Source organism: Platalea leucorodia, assembly GCF_965183815.1.
Source record: "Platalea leucorodia genome assembly, chromosome: 6".
Lineage (NCBI taxonomy): Eukaryota > Metazoa > Chordata > Aves > Pelecaniformes > Threskiornithidae > Platalea > Platalea leucorodia.
Genome location: NC_138828.1, coordinates 50,353,169 through 50,371,860, shown reverse-complemented (window position 1 = coordinate 50,371,860; position 18,692 = coordinate 50,353,169). Strand labels below are relative to the sequence as shown.

Genomic DNA, 18,692 nt, shown 5'->3' with positions numbered 1-18,692 from the left:
GTGTATCTATGGCTCTCCAAACCTTTTAGTCATGAAGACAGTTGCCAAGTTTAAAAAAAAAAAAAAAAAAAAAAAAAAAAAAGATTGAAAGATTTTTCAAGCAAGGACAGTACAGAAGCAAAAGCCAGAACTGTGTCCAAGAAGGCTCTGAAAACCCCTGGAAACCAGGCTGACAACCTCCTTTCAGTTTAAATATAACCTCTCCCTGAAGCACACACATCATCATCATTGGACTCTATTACTTGCACCAGGCCACACCAGTTTTGAAAGCCTGTCCTAGGCAGAGGAAGACATGCAGTACATGGGAAATCTGCTCTTTAAGGGAATGCTCTACACAGAGACCTCTATGAGGTTATCTCTGTAGAGACTGGACAATGACACTTGAACTGGTTGAATGATGTCAACAGAGCTCTTACGAGTTAGTTTACAACTGGCTTGAAAGCCACAAGGTGGAATAAGTCTCTCTGGCTACAACACATGCTTTTTTCTTTGTAACTACTAAAGAAGTCCTAAATTCTTTTGACTATGACGATAAAGAAGGTTATTTTGCGAGAAAAATCACAAACAAGCTTATTCTTACGCCAGTCTGAAAAAAAAGAAACAAGCCAATACAGTTTGCTGTTTAGTACCTCAAGTAATTTTTAATATTTACATAAAGTCAGGAATTAACCCTGCAAAATGCATCTCACATAAATGGCCCTGTCAAAGAGAACTCAATTCTCTGTATGTTTAAGAATAAAGAAAAGGTTATAAGATTAGAACCCTAAAGCCTCCTTTTACTTTTGGGTAGCACCTCAGGATTAATCAATATTCCCATCCAGAAGAGTGAAGAAAAGCAGACTACCAAACACTGAAACTCCCTCTTTTAAGGAAGCCAAAAAGACAAGCAACCTTTTGGGTAGGGATTGAGGATTCTTTAACTGACATTTTACAGACATGCGCCCATCTGACTAATGATTTATTAATGTCCAGTTACCTGGGAAGCAGGTTGTTAGGTGCTCCATTAGTGCTTCTTGTGTGACTTGTTTTCGGGCAGAGTTCATTGCTGAGATGGCCAGGCAAAGGATTTCCCCAAGTGGAATAAACTGTGACTGACTGATGGGAGACATGCTGATGGGTGATACATCACCTGTAAAAAGACAACAGATGTGCAATGAAGTGTTTTGTTTAAAAATCTGCTCATAGAGCAAAGATGTAGAGATACGACTGGAGAAGATGCACACAGCTCTATAGTCTTTGCTCTGAGCTGGGGATAAAACTCTTACAATGGAGAACCATCCAACAGCTTATTTCAAAACTCACTCATGGCGAACTTTGGAAAATGGGTGATATACACTATGCAGACATAGTTTCTCCAAGGATGCAGTAGACAGATTCAGAAAAATGCCAACAAATTAACACTTATGGTTGCAAAACCTCGTGCTTGAATATTCTACTACGTACTGCACAAACAAAATAGTTGCATTTATTTCTCTGAACATAAAAGGGGAGATTTCACTCCCCTTTCAAAGGCTAGTGGCATGGATCACCCATCATTTCCACTTGATAGAATATTTTTTCTTAATAGTAACAAAGATCAGAAAAAAAAGTTGCTAAGTTAATGAATAACATTTTTACTCAGCTGATAAAGTGCAGAACACTCTTCAGAGGACGAAAGCATCAAACACCTTAAGACTGATACCCTGAATAAATCTCTCCTGGATCTACATGTCAGATGTCTTTGTATGAACTACGTATTTTTTAGAAGAGAAGTTTTAATGGTTTCCAGGATGGCCTGAAAATTAAATTTGTTGCAACTTTTCTCATGTTGTCTTTAAAAATAATTAATTAACCCATACTTAAAAAATCAAAAAGATCTTCAAAATGGAAGTTACAGGAGAAATTGCAATTTGGTAATACTAGCATGACTACTCGAGTACACATATACACGTGCATTTTAACATACTTTATATAGATACAGAAATGCTTTTAGATTCTGCTCTCTACCTCCTCTTGAAGTGGTAACAGTTCCCCAATGATCTCAAACCGAGGGAAGCAGCAGGCTAAAAGATTTCATTTGCCAGAGGAAAAGGAATAATAAAGAGTAACAGACAGAACAAAGGGTGCTTGACTACAAATCCTTTCCTGGCCACAAGTCAGTCAACAGCCAGGGATTAAGTTTTACCCAAATGGCTTTGAAATCTCAGAAAAATCACCCTATTTCTGCTGTCACGGAGCAATACCTTGTGATCAAATCAGGAATCAAATTACTGGAAATTAATTCAAACTCAAACTTTCCTCCACAATTTAGAGGATCTAATATTTGCCCTATTAATTCTATATTCCTATTACATCTACTAAACAGGAACAGCAGTTGCTAAAACTGATTATCAAAATGCATTTAATCTTGCATTATACTCAGCACTTTGGAAAAAAAAAAAAATTGGTGGGAGTAGCAAATTGCGTAACTGCTTCAGTGAGACTTATGAGCAATATTTTTCAATACACCAGCTGTACAATCTGTTGTACAACAGTGATACACATTACCCAAGACACAACGATTTAAAATACACATTTGTGCTACGATGTCTCCTGATTGCTTCTGCTTAATCACGCCTGACCAGATCAATGCTGCAATCCCAACACAGCAGCATTCCTCCAGCTTCAACACAGTGCACCCCAAGATCCTCCTCATTCTTATCTGACCACAGAATGATGATCTTAAAATATAACCTTTTCTGGACATTTTTTATTCATATACACCTGAAAAGTTCTTGCCACATGCTTTACAGACAATGGCAATCAAGATCGTAGACAGCATATAGGGAAACATGAGAGATTTGCTTCCAAGTCATGTGAAAGCAAACACGCTTGGACCCGGAACGATCCACTCAGAGCTAACCAGAATGACACTTAGGATGTAAGGAATGGGCCTTAATACCACCATCAGCTTCCTGAAGTGGGAAAGGGACTCGAGGAGGGTTATACATGAAGCCTAGCAAGTGCTGCTAATTTATGTAGGTGTGCTCTGCAGCCTCCCAGCTGCCCCCAGAGGGATGCTTGGACAAGAACTCAAACCAGTTACTCTGCTCACCCCCGGGGAGCAGCCCATCCCTCTCCCCGACTGCCAAGAGCCTGCGGAGATCCACCTCTGGCATCACTCCCAGTCGGGACTTGTTAACTTAAAACTGGCTAAGCACAAGTGAAGAAATAATAAAGTTTACCTGGATTTTAGTAACCTTGCACTTTGCACAACCTTTCCTTTCAAAGCAGGCCTCCAGCATGGAATTGCTTTTCTAGGTTAGCGTGCAGAAAACATTTCATCTCTACATTTGACCCCTGCCAGTTGGGCTCTTGTCAACAGGAACAAGCCAAGAGTTTCCACCGAAATACTAGCTATATTTCACATCATAACTCATCAATATAAAACATTCAGTATCAGTTCCTTAATGTTAACACAATCTCTAGCAAAGCATGCTATAGTTAGTATGCCAGGGTAACATACATCCTGCTTGCAAATATTTGGGAGCTTAACAACCATTTAATTAACTATAAAGATGACTATAATCGTCCATAAAATCATAATTTAAATGGCTTTAAATGCAACAGAAATGGCAAACAAATACTGGTTTACGTGAGAGCCTTTCTGTTTTGTAAGGGACTATCGCCAGTTAAGCCTTATTCTTTTCCACTGAGTGCTTTTCAACCTTCTTCATTATCACAAGGGAACTCTTGTTTCACCTCTGTTGTGCCAGAATTACCTCCATAGCTTGTTGTCCATAACTGTCTGCTGGAGATAATTACTGGCTCTTGATTTAAAAAGGCTAGCACATATCCATAAAACTTTCAGCAAACCTAGTGATAGAAAGCCAAAACACCCTCACTCAGGGAGGCTCTAATTTGCCAAGTTTTATCTTAACTATCCTGTGGCTCTGGCAAATTACAAGCGCTCTGTGGTTATAGTTAAGTGAACGAACTTCTTTGATGCACAACAACAGAAAATATCTTGCGTCTACAATTTAAGATAATACATTAACATAAATTACGTGCATAAATACTGTTTAGCCTGTTGAACAGAAGGTTTACTACAACTTCTTTAGGAAAGATCTGCTTAAAGAAAAAAAAAAATAAATGCTTTTCCTAATTTTTTTTTTAAGACCACATCACTTATATAAAACATCTCCCATATGGCTGCTGTTAGCTCTGACTGATGCTTGTCTCAAGCAGCTTTCTTTGGAAATCAAATTACTGTCCTTAACTTTCACATGTTTATGTTCCCAATTAAATGAAAACTGGAGCTCAGAAAGCAGTTTTCACCAGCTGACTGCATGTTTTGTTTAAATACAAGAGCAAGATATCTATATATATATATAGATATAGATATATATATATATATATATATAGTTTTAGCTCTGTTTCTGCAGTGTCTTTCCAAACTTTTCTCTAAAGAATTTAAAAACAAAAAGGTTTCTAGACTTCTTGTTTTAAGTGGCACTTAATTTTCAAAAACATCTAAGCACATAACAAACAACGAATGGGATTTGTCCTCATTTATGCCTTGGGGATCTGTAGCGCTACCCTGTGGGAAAAAAATAATTATTGTTACTTAGAACAAAAGATTATGTAGCACATAAAATAAACGCTTAGCTGTCACATGGCACATTTCTTCAGTGGATTTCAAAACATTCCGAAAAACTGGGTAACCATAGCTATCCTTCACATACAGATGAGAAAGTGATTGTCTGTAACTGGGAATGAAAATTCTCACATCCTGAACCCATATCAGCCAGAACCTTTCCTGTGCCAGTTTATCTAGTGTCTCTGTTCTCTCAAAGTCTGGGTACCACCATCTTGGGAGATAACAAGGTAGACTATATTCTGCACCATGTATCAGCAATTAAAGTATCAACTACATACTGATGACAGAATTTTTATTCAGTACCAGTGATTCTGCTGCTGGAAAGAAGTGACCTGGAAGTCAAACTCCCTGTCCCATGAAGTTTGCATGAAGATTGTTTGATAAATCATCCCTTGACTTATAAATGGAACCAATTCAGTACAACCATTGTGAAGGAAAATTAAGGAAATCACAGTGAAAAGCCACACTGTATTAGAATTTATACACACTATTTCCCTGAAATGGGGAAGAGACTGATTACACGCTGCATCCTGTAAAATATAGGAAGCCAAAGCCCAGTTTCTCTTCTCCATCCAACCTTTTTAACCTTTTGTTTCCTATGGATGAAGACAAACTTTAAACATGATTTTTAGCCTGGTTTCCACAGGAAATGAGGCTTGCACAATCACAGTCTGTGTGTGTGCATGTGCCAGAGAGGTCGAGCCTCACTAGACAACAGAGATTCTAAAACAAGTGTTTGCTATGCCTGCTCCATCTGCACAGAGCTTCAGGCATAGCCACCTCCCACTAGAGAGGAGAGAATCCAGTCAAAAAACACTTGTCAAGGGAAATCTTACTTCGCTACTTTTGCTGCTTACAGAACTATGTTATTAATCAGAAAACATAAAACTAGAGCACAGTAACTTCATGGCACCTCATGATTATAGTGGTGGTTGCAATAGAAATCCCCTACAAAAAAACTTCCTGCCAACAGCCTGTTCTGGTCAACACTTGCCTATGATTTCACTACAGAAGAACTACAAAAAGGCCCTTTTCAAACAAAGGGTAGCTAACAAACAAAACCAAAACTACTGGTAATGGGCAAAAAGAGGGCTCTTCAGCCTAGAATATTATCACTTTTTTTTCTAGAATACCATAAGTGAAAAGCCCCTTCTAGAAAAAGCACATTTTCACATTTACTTAAATAAGGGACAGATGCTGAAGAAGTTACATGTCTGGCCTGGGTTGCACATTACCCCTTTTCCCCGCCAAACCCCAACATGACTGAATCACCAAAACCTTTCTTATGTAAACTCACAACAATGATATATAATTGCCATTTTAAGCCAGACAACGTTTCCATCTAATTAAACAACAGGAGGGAACGGGAAGAATATGCAGATTTCTGTGGTATTACCCAGATTACTCTGAAATACCTTGGGTCTGCACTAGCACACTAACACAGAAAAGAACACATTTTACTGGCAAAAACTGAAATAAAGAAAATTAGAAGGTGTGTTGCTTGTGCTGTTCTCAGCCATAGCTAAATCCTCCTTTTAAACCACATTTCCTGGAGTATTTTATGAACAAAGCTGTAGGTTGTGTTTATTAGACAGTTACACATACCAGAGGACTGATAACAATAAGAAAAAAAATACATTAAAGACTTGTCCATTTATTCCTGTTTAAGAGCAGCTTAAACAAAGGCTTGACAAATGCAGTAACACATTGGCTAACCAGCAAGCTCCTTCTGCACCTCTGAAATGCATGCACACCAAAACATACCTTCCCTTGCAGATACAGATCATGAACGCTTCAAGAATGTGACCTGGCAATGTGACCACTCCAATTCTAACCAGCCTGAAGAAAACACGGCAACCTTAGTAATGACCAATCATATGACAAACACTGACCTCTGAACAAAGTTCTAGTCCCTTGCCAGTTACTAACTTCAACCATGTAAACTGATCTTTTTAATCATTCGGACGTAGCTTAAAGCATGATCTCCAGGTTCACCAAGTGGCACTAACTTTCAGAAACAGGTGCTAAATTGCCCACAGTCAGCAGACTTGTCTTACATGCATTCATCCTGCGTGTTTCCTGTGATTTAAATTTCCTTTTCTTTGTTCAAGTCCTGTGGCCAGCTGCCTCCTGATCCAAAGTGATATCCCAGCACGTGTTACAACTATGATCATAAAGCTTCTGCTGGAGCACGGAACTTTCCCAGAGGATTCAGTCGAGGAGATTTTGGTGGCGTTGCTTATCCTGGGAAGAAGGAGGGTGGGATTGTGTTTTTTTAACATATTGTGTGCTTTAGAACGTGTTTCCTCAGACAATATTTTTCAAATGCATCTTTTAATAAATGTCCGTGTCTATATTCCTGGCACACAATATGTTAAAAAGGGGGGACTTACCTGAACCCCTATGGTCTGGTTCCATGCTCCAGTACAGCATCCAAAGTAGCTGTGATATAACAACAACGTGCATATTGGGGCTTTATATCACTGTGGAAGCTGGCTGGCTGCAGCATAGGTCAGTGCCACAGGACCTGAAAGAAGAAAAACAAAGCATGCTTTTACGCAGTAATATGCTAAACACCCACCTCTTAAAGCAGGAAATAGGGGCTTCCAGAAAATAAAAAAGAATACAGTACCTATGCAGGTCCACTGAAAGGAATGCTATTTCATACAATTCTCACATAAGTACGAGAAATAAATGGTTAAGAAAAGACAGGGGAGGTGGAGGTAGAGAATCTAAAGGGGACTACAAATATAACTCCCACACAGTGTTTTGAAAACATCTCTCTTCTTTTGCCCTATTTCCACAGAACGGCTGGAATCACATTCTGACACCACCCCCTGTTCCACAGGCACTCACAGTCTTTGCAAAGCACCTCTCCACTGCAGTGCCTCAGGATTCTGCAGTGTCACTCCTCTTCTCCCTGGCTCTCTGCAAAGTGAAGTCATAGGAATGGATCAGCCAACCTGACTTCTCACTACCCTGCCCAGAATCCTTTGTGAACTGAAATGAGTCATCGCTCTGAAAAAAATCCACGGCGCAACGTTCCAGGTTTCTCCCTATGTCTGCGCTGGCTTCTTTGTCTTTGAAACGAAGTGCCTCTGCTTCTGGAACGATGCCCAGCTGCATTGTACAGGATAACAAGCCAGCCTCCTCATTAAGTGGACAAGAAAGCTATTTACATGCATTAGCAAAGACAAGTTAAAGCTTTAACCCTCTAGTCAAGACAAAAAATTTACCCCTAACATACCTGCCTGATGTAATACACAACCCCCCAATACACAAAACCACAAATGCACAGGCATACGTGCACACACACACTTACACGGACCAATATCCTCTTAAATTATTCACTATTTAGCATGACACTTACCAGTTTTTACTCTATTGATTAAAAAGAAAGATTTACTCTCCTTTGTCAGTCCTGAAGAATGCTGCAGACCTGCATGTAACAAACAGCTCTGCTGTACACTGGATCAAAGTTGTGCTGCTGCAAACTGTTTATCAAAAAATTAGAAGCAGTGGACAAGTTCTTGCAAGCTCATTTTTCATCATCCTGTTCAACCATTTGGCCTCAAAACAAAGTGAGCCCTGAAACCATGCCAGACAGAAAATGTCAAACTGCTCCAAGTGCCGAGAGCCAGCGGAGCTGCTTCAGCTTCTGCTGCTACTGACAAAGAAGGTAATGCTCAGAACGAGGTCACTGTGTCAGGATCTCACTCCCAGTGCTAGGTTTTCCTTTACTTGGTGAGGATATGCTAAGCTAAAGCATCAGGAAAACACAGAAGAGGAGGTAGGAATAGTGTGTGATGAGATATGGATGCTGCTGTTTTGGAGAAACATTTTTGGTTGTTTGGGGATTTTCCTTTAAGAAGGAAACATTCAAAATTGCCTTTACTGCAAAAGAACTATTTCTAGTTGTGATCTAGTCACCAAAATGAGGAGACTGATATGCAGAAATGGAGGGGCAAACAAAAACAGGAATGTCACCATGGGACACTTCTTTAAAGGTTCCTGCATCCTAAGCACTCTGACATAGTTTGAAGCACAGCAGGCACAAAATCCATAAAATCCTGAAGCACAGCACTTCAGGGCTCACCTGTGCCGTGCTGGAACAGGCAATTCTCTTAGGTTCTCCCCTATATGAACACACCAGGTGTTTAGGACTGAATTAATACAAAGGTGACCACCTCCCTATGCTGCAAGCCCTAGCCTTACAACTACCCTGGCAGTGAAAGAGTCAAACCCAGCCTCAAATAGGTCTATGTGTTTCAAAAGGGTAAGTAAATAGCTGGGTACACAACTAACAAACATCACTTGTTTACAGGTCTATGGCGATTGTTATGCAGCAAAGCCATATTATAAACAGGCTAATTTACAAGTGTAAGGTAGGCTGGGTGCTTTGCTACACCTGTAGTTACACAGTAGCCAAGATCTGAACATTAAAACCTGGGCTTTTGCTATTACACACAGTCATCAATTTCTATGTTCCCTGAAAGGCCTCATTCCAGGAAATCTTCCTTCAACTTTATAGGAGTTTTGCCTTCCCTGGGGCTGCAGGATCAGCCGCAAAGCCTCTAATGAATCCAACTTGGCATTTGCAATGTTTGGGTCCCTCAGGATCATCCTGCGGAAACTCTGGTTGTTTGTCTGCTAAGCCCACGCCCACTTTACAGCAATGAAACTCACTGCAATAAGAAAAACGTCCGTGGGCTTAAAAGTGAATTACAACAGGCACCTACTGAAAGAAAAAATGAGCGCTCCAATCTGCTTTTCCTTTGCTCCAGATGACATTCACGCAAAGCTGAGTAGCTGGGCCTGTGCGTGCAGTCCTGTTTTCACACGCATGCACAAGTCTTGCAGCAGTAGTTATGCTACTACCACCACCGTTAAAATACTGGCGGAAGAAAGATAAGGGTAATGCCGCAACGCAAATATCCTTTCTCTCTAACAAATTTCTCTAGCACTTGAACCCGAGTTCCACACTCAGGACCAGCTGCTCTGCACAGTCAAATACAACTGCAAGCTCTTGGAGTGAGACAGTTCCTCTTGCATGTGTGATACCCTGGAGACACCTAGAATGCACTGAGCGTGCACATGTACCCAGGTGCACATACACCTCGTGTGCACATGCACCTAGGCATGCCTTTACTCACATTCATCAGCTCACAGCACTGTTACGCAGCCCTTTAATCGGTATTAAGAACAGCCAGAAGTGCCTGATACCTCAAGCGTGGCAGAGAGCAAAAGTGAAAGGACAGATCAGCAGCGGGGAAAAGGTAAATGAGAATGTTTAGAGGAGCTGAAGTTGACGGATAAACCAGCGCTGCCATCATCAGTGATGCTACTGCAGCATGACCTCAGAAGAGGAAGGCCTAGCCAAAATACCACATGCACTTCCCAATCAAGGCAGCTACTCTGTTCCTCCATCCCACATCTCCCCCCCCAGCACACGACATAAGTTGGTACTGAAACAAAAGCTGCCTTACTGACAGCGTACGGCACGAATACACCATACACTCCTCTCTCTATAACTCCATGCATGCACATGCATCCGAATAGACCAGTACAGAATACTGTATAGCCTGAGAGCGATCTCCATCATACACTGAGAAAGCAGATGATGTAAAGATCCCATTTTCTTCCTTTGCACACGCATTGTGTTGGAGTTGAACACAGGCTCCTTTGTCAAACTCCACATTAGCTTGCATACATCCTTGAGCCCTCCCAAGCCAGGGCCTGGGATTCCCTTCCTTTGCCACAGCCCTTTCACCATCACCAGAGGGAAACTCAAGAGAAGAAAAGGAATGTGCTCAAATAGGGGGCAGAGAACAAAAAAGGTGAAAAAAGAACACCACCAAAAGATGCCAAGAAGGTTATCAAGAGCATGAGAAAATTTAGACTAGCCTGTTCCAGTTTCAGTGGATCCCGAATGTCAGAGGCTAAAATCAGCCTCAGCATTCGGAGTCTGTAGCTGCAGAGACTACAGTCATCTACCATTACAATTACTTCTACAGGAACCAACTTCACAAAGCAGGGAGCACCCAAACACCAGACTGGGAACACAACCTGTGGCCCCAGAAGAAGCCAGACTAAGGAACATCAGAAAGATACAAATTTACACTTATATTTCTTTAGGAAACCTCTTCATACTACAAATTTTGACATACTAGTGCTCCACTAATAACAACTTGCTTGCAGTATGCTAATAAGTTCCACTTGGCTTACCTGAACAAATCTTCTCGTTCCTTAAGAAATCACTTAAGAAAACACAAGAGGGAACATGATCAGGATATTAAATTCAGCAATATCCCAACAAGTAATGCCCATCTGGTTTTGTGCTAATGTTCTCTAGGAGCTTAAATACTCTTTCTTTTTTTACCTCCTGCTGCTTACACCCCAATGTATTTGCAGAGAACATACCTCCCCTCCTTCAGATCTCATTCCACTGGCTTTAAAAAAAGCATGCTCTTTTAGTGTTCTTTCCTATGTCTGCCCCTCCTGTCCCTTTAATCTTTCTAGAAGACTCTTCTACATTTACTCTAACTTACATAACTTTTCTTTAAAAAGCAACAACCAGAATTCTGCACCATATTCTAGTGCTCCAGCTAACCTCCCACCTGCGTCAGGTACAAGGAAATTGAAATGTCAATACTTTTAGTGGAAATGCCCTGCCCTATATATAAGAACAAAACTTGCTTTTTTCAGAACTGTACTACATTAGTGGTTCACTGTCACCCCACAACTGAACAACCGGTTCCAGGCATCTTTTTTATGCTGACTGCAACTAAGGAGTTTGAAGCAAATATTCCTGGGTTTGACTCCCAAGACCATGATCTTACCCATTACACTTAACAGCTCACTCTGTGGATATGATTAAGGATCTTTGACCATCCAATTCTTCTTATTTGTTACCCATTTTTTAAGCATCTCCACTTTATCACATACTAAAATGAGCCACAAAAACTATAATGAAAAAACAACAATACTTCAAATGTTACCTAATGCAGGACAGAACCATAACCCTGTGCCACACTTGCTAATACAACAACCCAGTAAACAGCATTTGAATGAATCCATCAAGCCTTAACAGGAAAAACAAAGCAGCCCACAAAACTCCCTCCCCCAAAAGCCCAGTAGGTAAAACAATTGTCTTTTTAGAATTCGACTACTAAATGAGGCTTCTTTAAATTATAGCTCACTGGAAAGTATGTGGTATTTTAAACCACACAGAATTCTCTTAACAGATTTTGTAGCTAGGACCATGGGACAGGAGGGGAGGATGGCTTGGTTTTTTTTTTTTTGCATAGGAACCTGTTACTATTAAATTAATTCGATTAATGTTAAAGCTATATTGTCATCGACCACAACACCACCCCACCCCCTCAAAAACAAAGCCTGCCTGTTTTCTGGCAGCAAACAGTAAATGCAAGGAAAGACAGAAGCATTAAAAAAATCTGACACTAGAGGAGATTTGGCAAGAGAGAGTGAGCACATGAGAAACAAAAGAAAAAAAACAACAAACAATGATAAGCCTAGATGTTTTCTTTTAGGGTGGAAATTTTATAAAGGCAGAGAAAAATATTCCTTTATAAATGCTCCTGAAAGCGCAGAACATGACTGCTGAAACACAACAATCAGCCTGTCTTAGCCACATGTTCTTCACTATCCTCTTCAGTTTAGCCAGAACACATTTTCAGTGTGGCTGGGGATGCTGCACCAAGTATTCAGCAAGAGTCTAGTCAGCAGCTAAAATTCTTGAAAGGTGAAGGGATGAGCAATACAACCTAATGACATAGTTCACCCTCTCTCATTTATATTGACTGCTGTAACCGTGGAAGGATTTTCATCCCAAAGATGATAACTGCAGTGGTTACAGCTTTTCGAACAAACAGTGATGACTGGCAGATAACTTCAGGTTAAAATAAGAACCTGCAACGCTGAACACAAGTCCCATGGTACTGCAGCAGCCTTTAACAGCCCAGTTTTTCCTGGCTAGGAGAGAACTGATGAAAAGGCCAGGCATGGAATCAATTAAAATAGTGCCAAAGTGGTTTTAAAAAGAAAAGGTCAGACACTCCAAAGACTTAGCAGTTGAGAGTTTACTGGGTCATTTTTTTTCCTGTGGTGGAAAGCAGAGTTTTCACTATGGCTAGAGTGCATTTGAGAAAATGTACTTTAATGCTTGTGAAATCAAAATACCTTACACCCTAATACACGCAGTAACTATACTAGGATATTCTGCCCCTATGCTCTACCTGCATGGGGTAGATACAGTAGCCCCTATTTCCCACAATGGCTCAAAATACTTTCAAATTCTGCCCTTTGGTCTCTCCTGTGTGGGGATCAGCTGTGAGAATGGGAACATGGGAAATGCCATGGCACAACAGTTCAGCAGCTCACCAGATCTGCTGCCTCTCTCATGCTGGTCGAGCATCTTAGAGGAAGCATTAGAAAACCAACTGCACACACTGCCACTAGCGTATGCTGTGTCTTAAAGGGAAATGCCCTTGTTCCAGCCAGAAAAACAGTTCTTTTGAGATCCTCAAGGACTGGGAGATTTTAATTTCTTCTCCCAATAAGCATGACTACCAGCAAATGCAGCAATCAAAAACTACCTCCCCAAATAAATGACCATACCTGGAGCCAGTGGTTCCCACAATTAAACAACTCACTAGACTAAATGTTTCCTCCCGTCCATTTCACATGGTTTTTGCTTCTTAATTTTACTGAGCACTTGTTTTATTACAGGAAGCAGTAAACCAAAACCTACAACAGGCATTTTACTACTATTACAACAGTAACACCTCCCTACCTCCTGCTCTTTTAAGTGAAATTTCAGGAATCTGAAAATCTCCCTGTACGTGAGCCATAAAACCAAACACAGTATCCAAAACAAGGATTAAAGTATCAATTTCACGGACAGAGCTCTCTTGCGTGACTTATTACATATCTCCTAATTTACACAGTCTTATGTTTAGACTTTTAATTACCACCCCTCCACTCATCTAACATGTTTGCCACTGACTCCAGCAATGTGCAGACCATGCTCCTAAAAAAGTAAGAAACCTAAACTATTTGAGCACGGTTTTTCCAGTGTTCACTTCATGGCCTACACTACGTTGCTGATGTCACTGTCTTGCAGAATTGCTCAGCTGTTTTACTCAGCTGTCGTTAGTGCCTTCTGAAGTCCTCCTCGGCAGTCTTAATGAACCTGAACAACTGCGATCTGACAGATGGGGTTACCACTTCATTATCCATTCCATCCTTCAGATTTCTAATACAGGTATTAAAATCCAAACATTTGGTATTGATCCCTGCTGCACAGAACACTGTTAACCCCTTCCAGGGACCAGAACTGGCCATTCTTTTTTCTCCTCTGTATTCTAAACAGAGCTCGACAAGACTTTTCTCTTGGACTTTCACCAAGCATTTATAAAGCACTAGAGCGTGGAAGAGTCCTTGCGCTCCCCAAGTGTCTCTATGACCCGGTTTTCTGAAAGATGAGAGCACATAAAAATAGTTGTGTCTTTGCCCTCTTATTCAGTATAGAGACCTAAAGTAGGATATCAAGACTACATTCCTGAAATGATCTCAGGAGCTGCTGGTGATCTCAACTTATACTGAACTAAACCAAAAAGCTATCAAAAGGAGAGATTTGGGATAATTTCTTGAACAAATTTGGCAAGTAACCACTGGACACAGAAAGAAAATCACATATAACAAAATTTTGAGATCAAAGAACAGAAGTGGTATAAATCCAAGCTCTGAATAACTACATTTTATGCCATAGCAAGATAACATTTTCTTAACACACATTAAAACAACCACAACAAAAGTCATTACTTATTTTGTCATTATGTTGTCATTCCTTATTCTGGACCGTAAGAAAAAAGGGCTTACAGTTACTGCCATATCTTTTCAACGAGCTACCCCCACAGGCAGTACTTTAACTCACCCAGACCTTATGGGCCCAAGGGCACGTGACTCCTGTTCAGAAGGGCAAAAAGTGTCTCTGTCAGAGCAGGAGCTTGCCAAGGCACTCTGCTTCAAAAGCATTTCTGGTCATCAGTAAACACTGCATTGCACATGGTGAAGGGGATGGTGCATGTCCCTCTCCTCACCTGGCCACCCCCTTTGGGAGGGTGGAACTGCCCTGCAGACCAGCCCTCGGAAATGCCTACAGGGGATGTTGGCAGCCCTAAAAGCATTTTTTGAAACCTCCGCTGTTCCTCCTGCCTGTTTGGCAGCTACAAGTTTTAGTCTTAAAGAGCTGATGTAGAGGCTACGTAAAGAAAAACCTAAGATTGAATTAGCAGCAGCAGAAGATTGAAGAGAAAACCAAGAAACAATGTAAGTAAGAAAAAACACAGGAAAGGTTAAAAGGAAATGTGAGGAAAGACATGATTTTTGTTTGATTCCTAAAGCAGGCGATGCAGCATATGTGATGTTAATGATGAAAGAAGACTTGTTAAAAGAATCCGAATGCTTAGTGGGGCTAAACGGAAGCAGGAATAATAACCAAATGGTAAGAAACAAAATTAGTACCTCCAGCTGTAGGAAGGCTGGGAAAATATAAGGGTCTACAGGATTGCTGGAATAAGCAAAGTGGGAACAGGCTTCATGTATCAGTGAAGAAGTGAACAAAAGGACAGTTGTTTTGTGAAGGCCGATCTGCATGTGCTCTGCATCCACTTGATGCTTGCCTTTGTTTTGTTTTCTAGGCTGACCTTCACCCCGTGCCACACAGAAGATTCAATGAAAGCCTCCGTTCAAAGTCTCAATTAAAAGCCTGACAGAGCAAACCTATCTTGCGCTGCAGCCCGAAGCCCAAGTGCCAGCGACCCGGCAGAGGGAGCACCCCCAGCAGCTCAGGCTGAGCTGGAGTGCCTCGCTCTGGCCGAGGGAACCTGCATCTTCCCGCAGCTTTGAATGAGCCCTCACAGTGTTTGGAACAGGAAAAATAGCTAAAAAGAAACATTTAGCTTGTTCTCCAAAGGGTTGCTCCTAAGCTTTTATGATGAAAGACCAAAGCTAGGGGAAGGATGGGAGCCTACAGGACAGTAAGGAAAGCTGAGAGTAAACGAGTAGTGTGCATGCTCATAAGGCACACATGCAACATCGCTCCACTGAGGGAGCATGCTAATGGTTTGGGCAGTTTGAACCAAAACATGTGAAAGCAGTTAAGCATGTCATCACCAATGCTGTCTTTAGAAGTGTTCTGCTGCTTTATGAGCAGCTCTTCAAAACACACATGCACATGTAGTTTCATAGAAAGAAGGTGTAATCGACAAGAACTTGAAAACGCGGGGCTGCCCAAAGTGCATCCTGCATGCCACGTGTGGTCTGCAAACCCTCTGCGTGAGGTTTGTCGTTTGTTTCTTTAAATTGTGGTATTTTATTTTAATTCTGGTACTACATTTAATTGAGGTATGGCAACGTGGATTTGTTACGCAGCATCCCGTTTGGTACACTCTCTGAAGACAATCTGGAGAACATCTGTGTAACAGGGAGAAGATGGAAACTGACCTCAGGGCTTTGGTCTAAAAGACTAATTTACTGCCCGAATTATCTTCGTGTAATTATACCTATGTAAATCCCCATTTATTCTGGAATAAGAGCATTTTTTTAACCTGATTTAGCTTATACAACTTCCAAAAGTTACATCAATGGGTGCAGTTGTACATGCACAATCCTGCTAAATTCATCTGCATGATCTTTCGTATCGCGCATAAAAAAGTGAAAATTAAAAATAATCAATAGTAAAAATAAAATACTAATTTTATTAGAGGCAAGAATGTCTTCCTGTTGTTCAATCATATGCTCCCTGATGTATTAAAAAAGTAAATGTTAAAACAAAGGTATTACCCTTTTCTTTCACTAATATTTTTTCCTAGGTTCCAATAGCTTCACTCTTGAAGAGTAGACAACCATTGACATTTAGAGTTTCAAGTACTATTTCTCTAAAATCTTCCTGTTATGGTCAAAGGCAGACATATTAAAGGAGCCAAATTTGGTTCCTATTGCCATATGTTGTTTCTAATAGTCACAGCTTGAGTTTCAAAACTGACGTAGATCTGCACTTCCCTTCATCTCCATTGAGTGCTGCTGTACTCTCAGTACTTCTGAAAATCAGGAGTTACTCAGGAGTTACTTAGGAGCCTTATTTTAGGCACTCATTTCTGGAACCTGGCATAAAAACTCAAACTTGAACGTCAAAAGAATCCATGCACATAAGATATTTGGGAATATCTGAAAGTCTCAGACACAATGCCTGAAGTTATGCATCTCTTTCGTACTTCCATGGATAAGTAAGAGCCTAAAAGTCTACTTTAGGGCATAAAGGTTTGAATGAGATTTACACGTCTTTTGTCCTGCTCCTGACATTTTGGATGGAAGTTTTGATGTAATTAGTGTTTCCAAGAAAAGTTTTGGGTTTGCAAAATGATATTCTTAAGATGAAGAAAAAGAAAAGAGGGTCAGAGAGCAAGAAGTTCTTGGCTTTAGAGAAAATCATTCTGGTATTCAGAGTCATTTCCTCATGATATCTTTCGAGACTGAGGACATGAAAGCTTTGTGTAACTTCCCAGTGACATTTTACTCCTGATAACGTAACTTCTTTCAAGGGCAGGAGTAACCTTGCCAAACATAATCACCACAAATTTTCCCCTCATATGCAGCCTCTGACTGTGTCATTCATCACCTACGCAGACAGACATTATGCAAGCCTGTTTGCCAGATACTGCTCCTTAGGAAGTGCTTGCAGAACACCAGAATTACATAAATTCTCCCCCAGGCCTCCAGAGAGTGGGCCATCTCCTTCAACCATGGCTTCCACCAACAGTGAAGTCACAGTGCTGGCTTTGTGATATCACAGCATTCTCCACAGCAACAGCCTGTGAGGTCACAAATAAAGGATTATCACTTTGCTGCAGGATTAAGGGAACTAAGAAGCTGGTCTGTCAGGAAGATGGGTTTTACTTCAAATAATGGGAATTAGGAAAATGCTGAAAATAAATGGGTGGTAAATTGTCTTTGTCTGGCATGCACCCTTTTTTCAATAATACTGTAAAATAAGATACTGCTTTCTTTGACAGCTCCCAAGCATCTGAGTGAACTGCAGGCTGCCTCTTGAGCTATTACATGTGAGATGAATCCTGAAACAACTTCCATATCTTTTGACACCTCAGTCATTTGATTTTGCAAATGCAGACAGCAGTCAGACCCTCTCCTCAAATTGTCTGCTAGTTAGTTTATTCACAGGTGTTCAAAGCCAGCAATAAGTTCCAGAAAATGACCAAAAAAAACCTAGGAAAGGAAGTCTGGAAGCACCTTGCCTTAGCCCACCTTACTGTTTAGGTAAGGATTTGTGAAGATGATTCCGAACTGGGAGTCTATGTTCCTAAGAAAGTTCAAAAAAATATGCATTGTAAGTTACAGTGCTTTAAATACTTGTTTAAGATGCAAGAAACAGTGATTATTTAGAAGAACCTTCTCTGCAAAATATACTTGTAGTCATGGGAATCTTCACCACAAACATTACTGTTAGAATAAAACATTTGTATGAATAATTTCATTACACTCTTAGTGGTTCATTTGTTTCAACAATATCTGGTTTACACCCCAGCGAATACCCCGTTTAAAAGGTTCATAAAATACAAAATTACAGAACCTCTTTAAAACTATTCAAAAACCTTTATCTCCCCACTTCCTCACCATGGAGCAAATCAAGAATAGCACAAATACCATCACCCGATGAATGCTTCCTGGCCCCTCAAGGAACCACTGAGGCTCCCATGCAACTATCCAGAGCATAAATTTAAAGTTAATTTGGTTTCAGCTTTTAAAGGGAGTTATAGTCCATCAGCAGAGGGAGGAATGAAAGGAAGGATGATACCAGGTGAGAACAGACTTACTACATTATTCACAGAAATCCTATGCTCCATGCACGCTTGCACATGAAAACACTTTTCCTGTATGTCTGAAGTAATTGCCCACTTTTCCAGATGCCTGGCAACTGAGGCTGCCTGATGTCTGGGAACTAGCTACTGCATGCATATAGACTCATCTCACATGT

The 18,692-nt window shown here is 40.7% G+C and overlaps 1 protein-coding gene across 2 annotated transcripts in view; it reads right to left on the bottom strand.

Moving 5' to 3' along the window:
- The window catches only part of STOX2 (storkhead box 2), a 70,776-nt gene that overhangs the window by 15,679 nt on the left and 36,405 nt on the right, over positions 1-18,692 (bottom strand). For both annotated transcript variants that reach the window (XR_014228483.1, XM_082314961.1), the window contains exon 2: positions 977-1,129. Coding sequence is in view for 1 of the 2 variants with exons in the window: in XM_082314961.1 (XP_082171087.1) it covers positions 977-1,129 (153 nt within the window). In the remaining variant the exon portion in view is untranslated. The remainder of the gene's footprint in view (positions 1-976; positions 1,130-18,692) is intronic.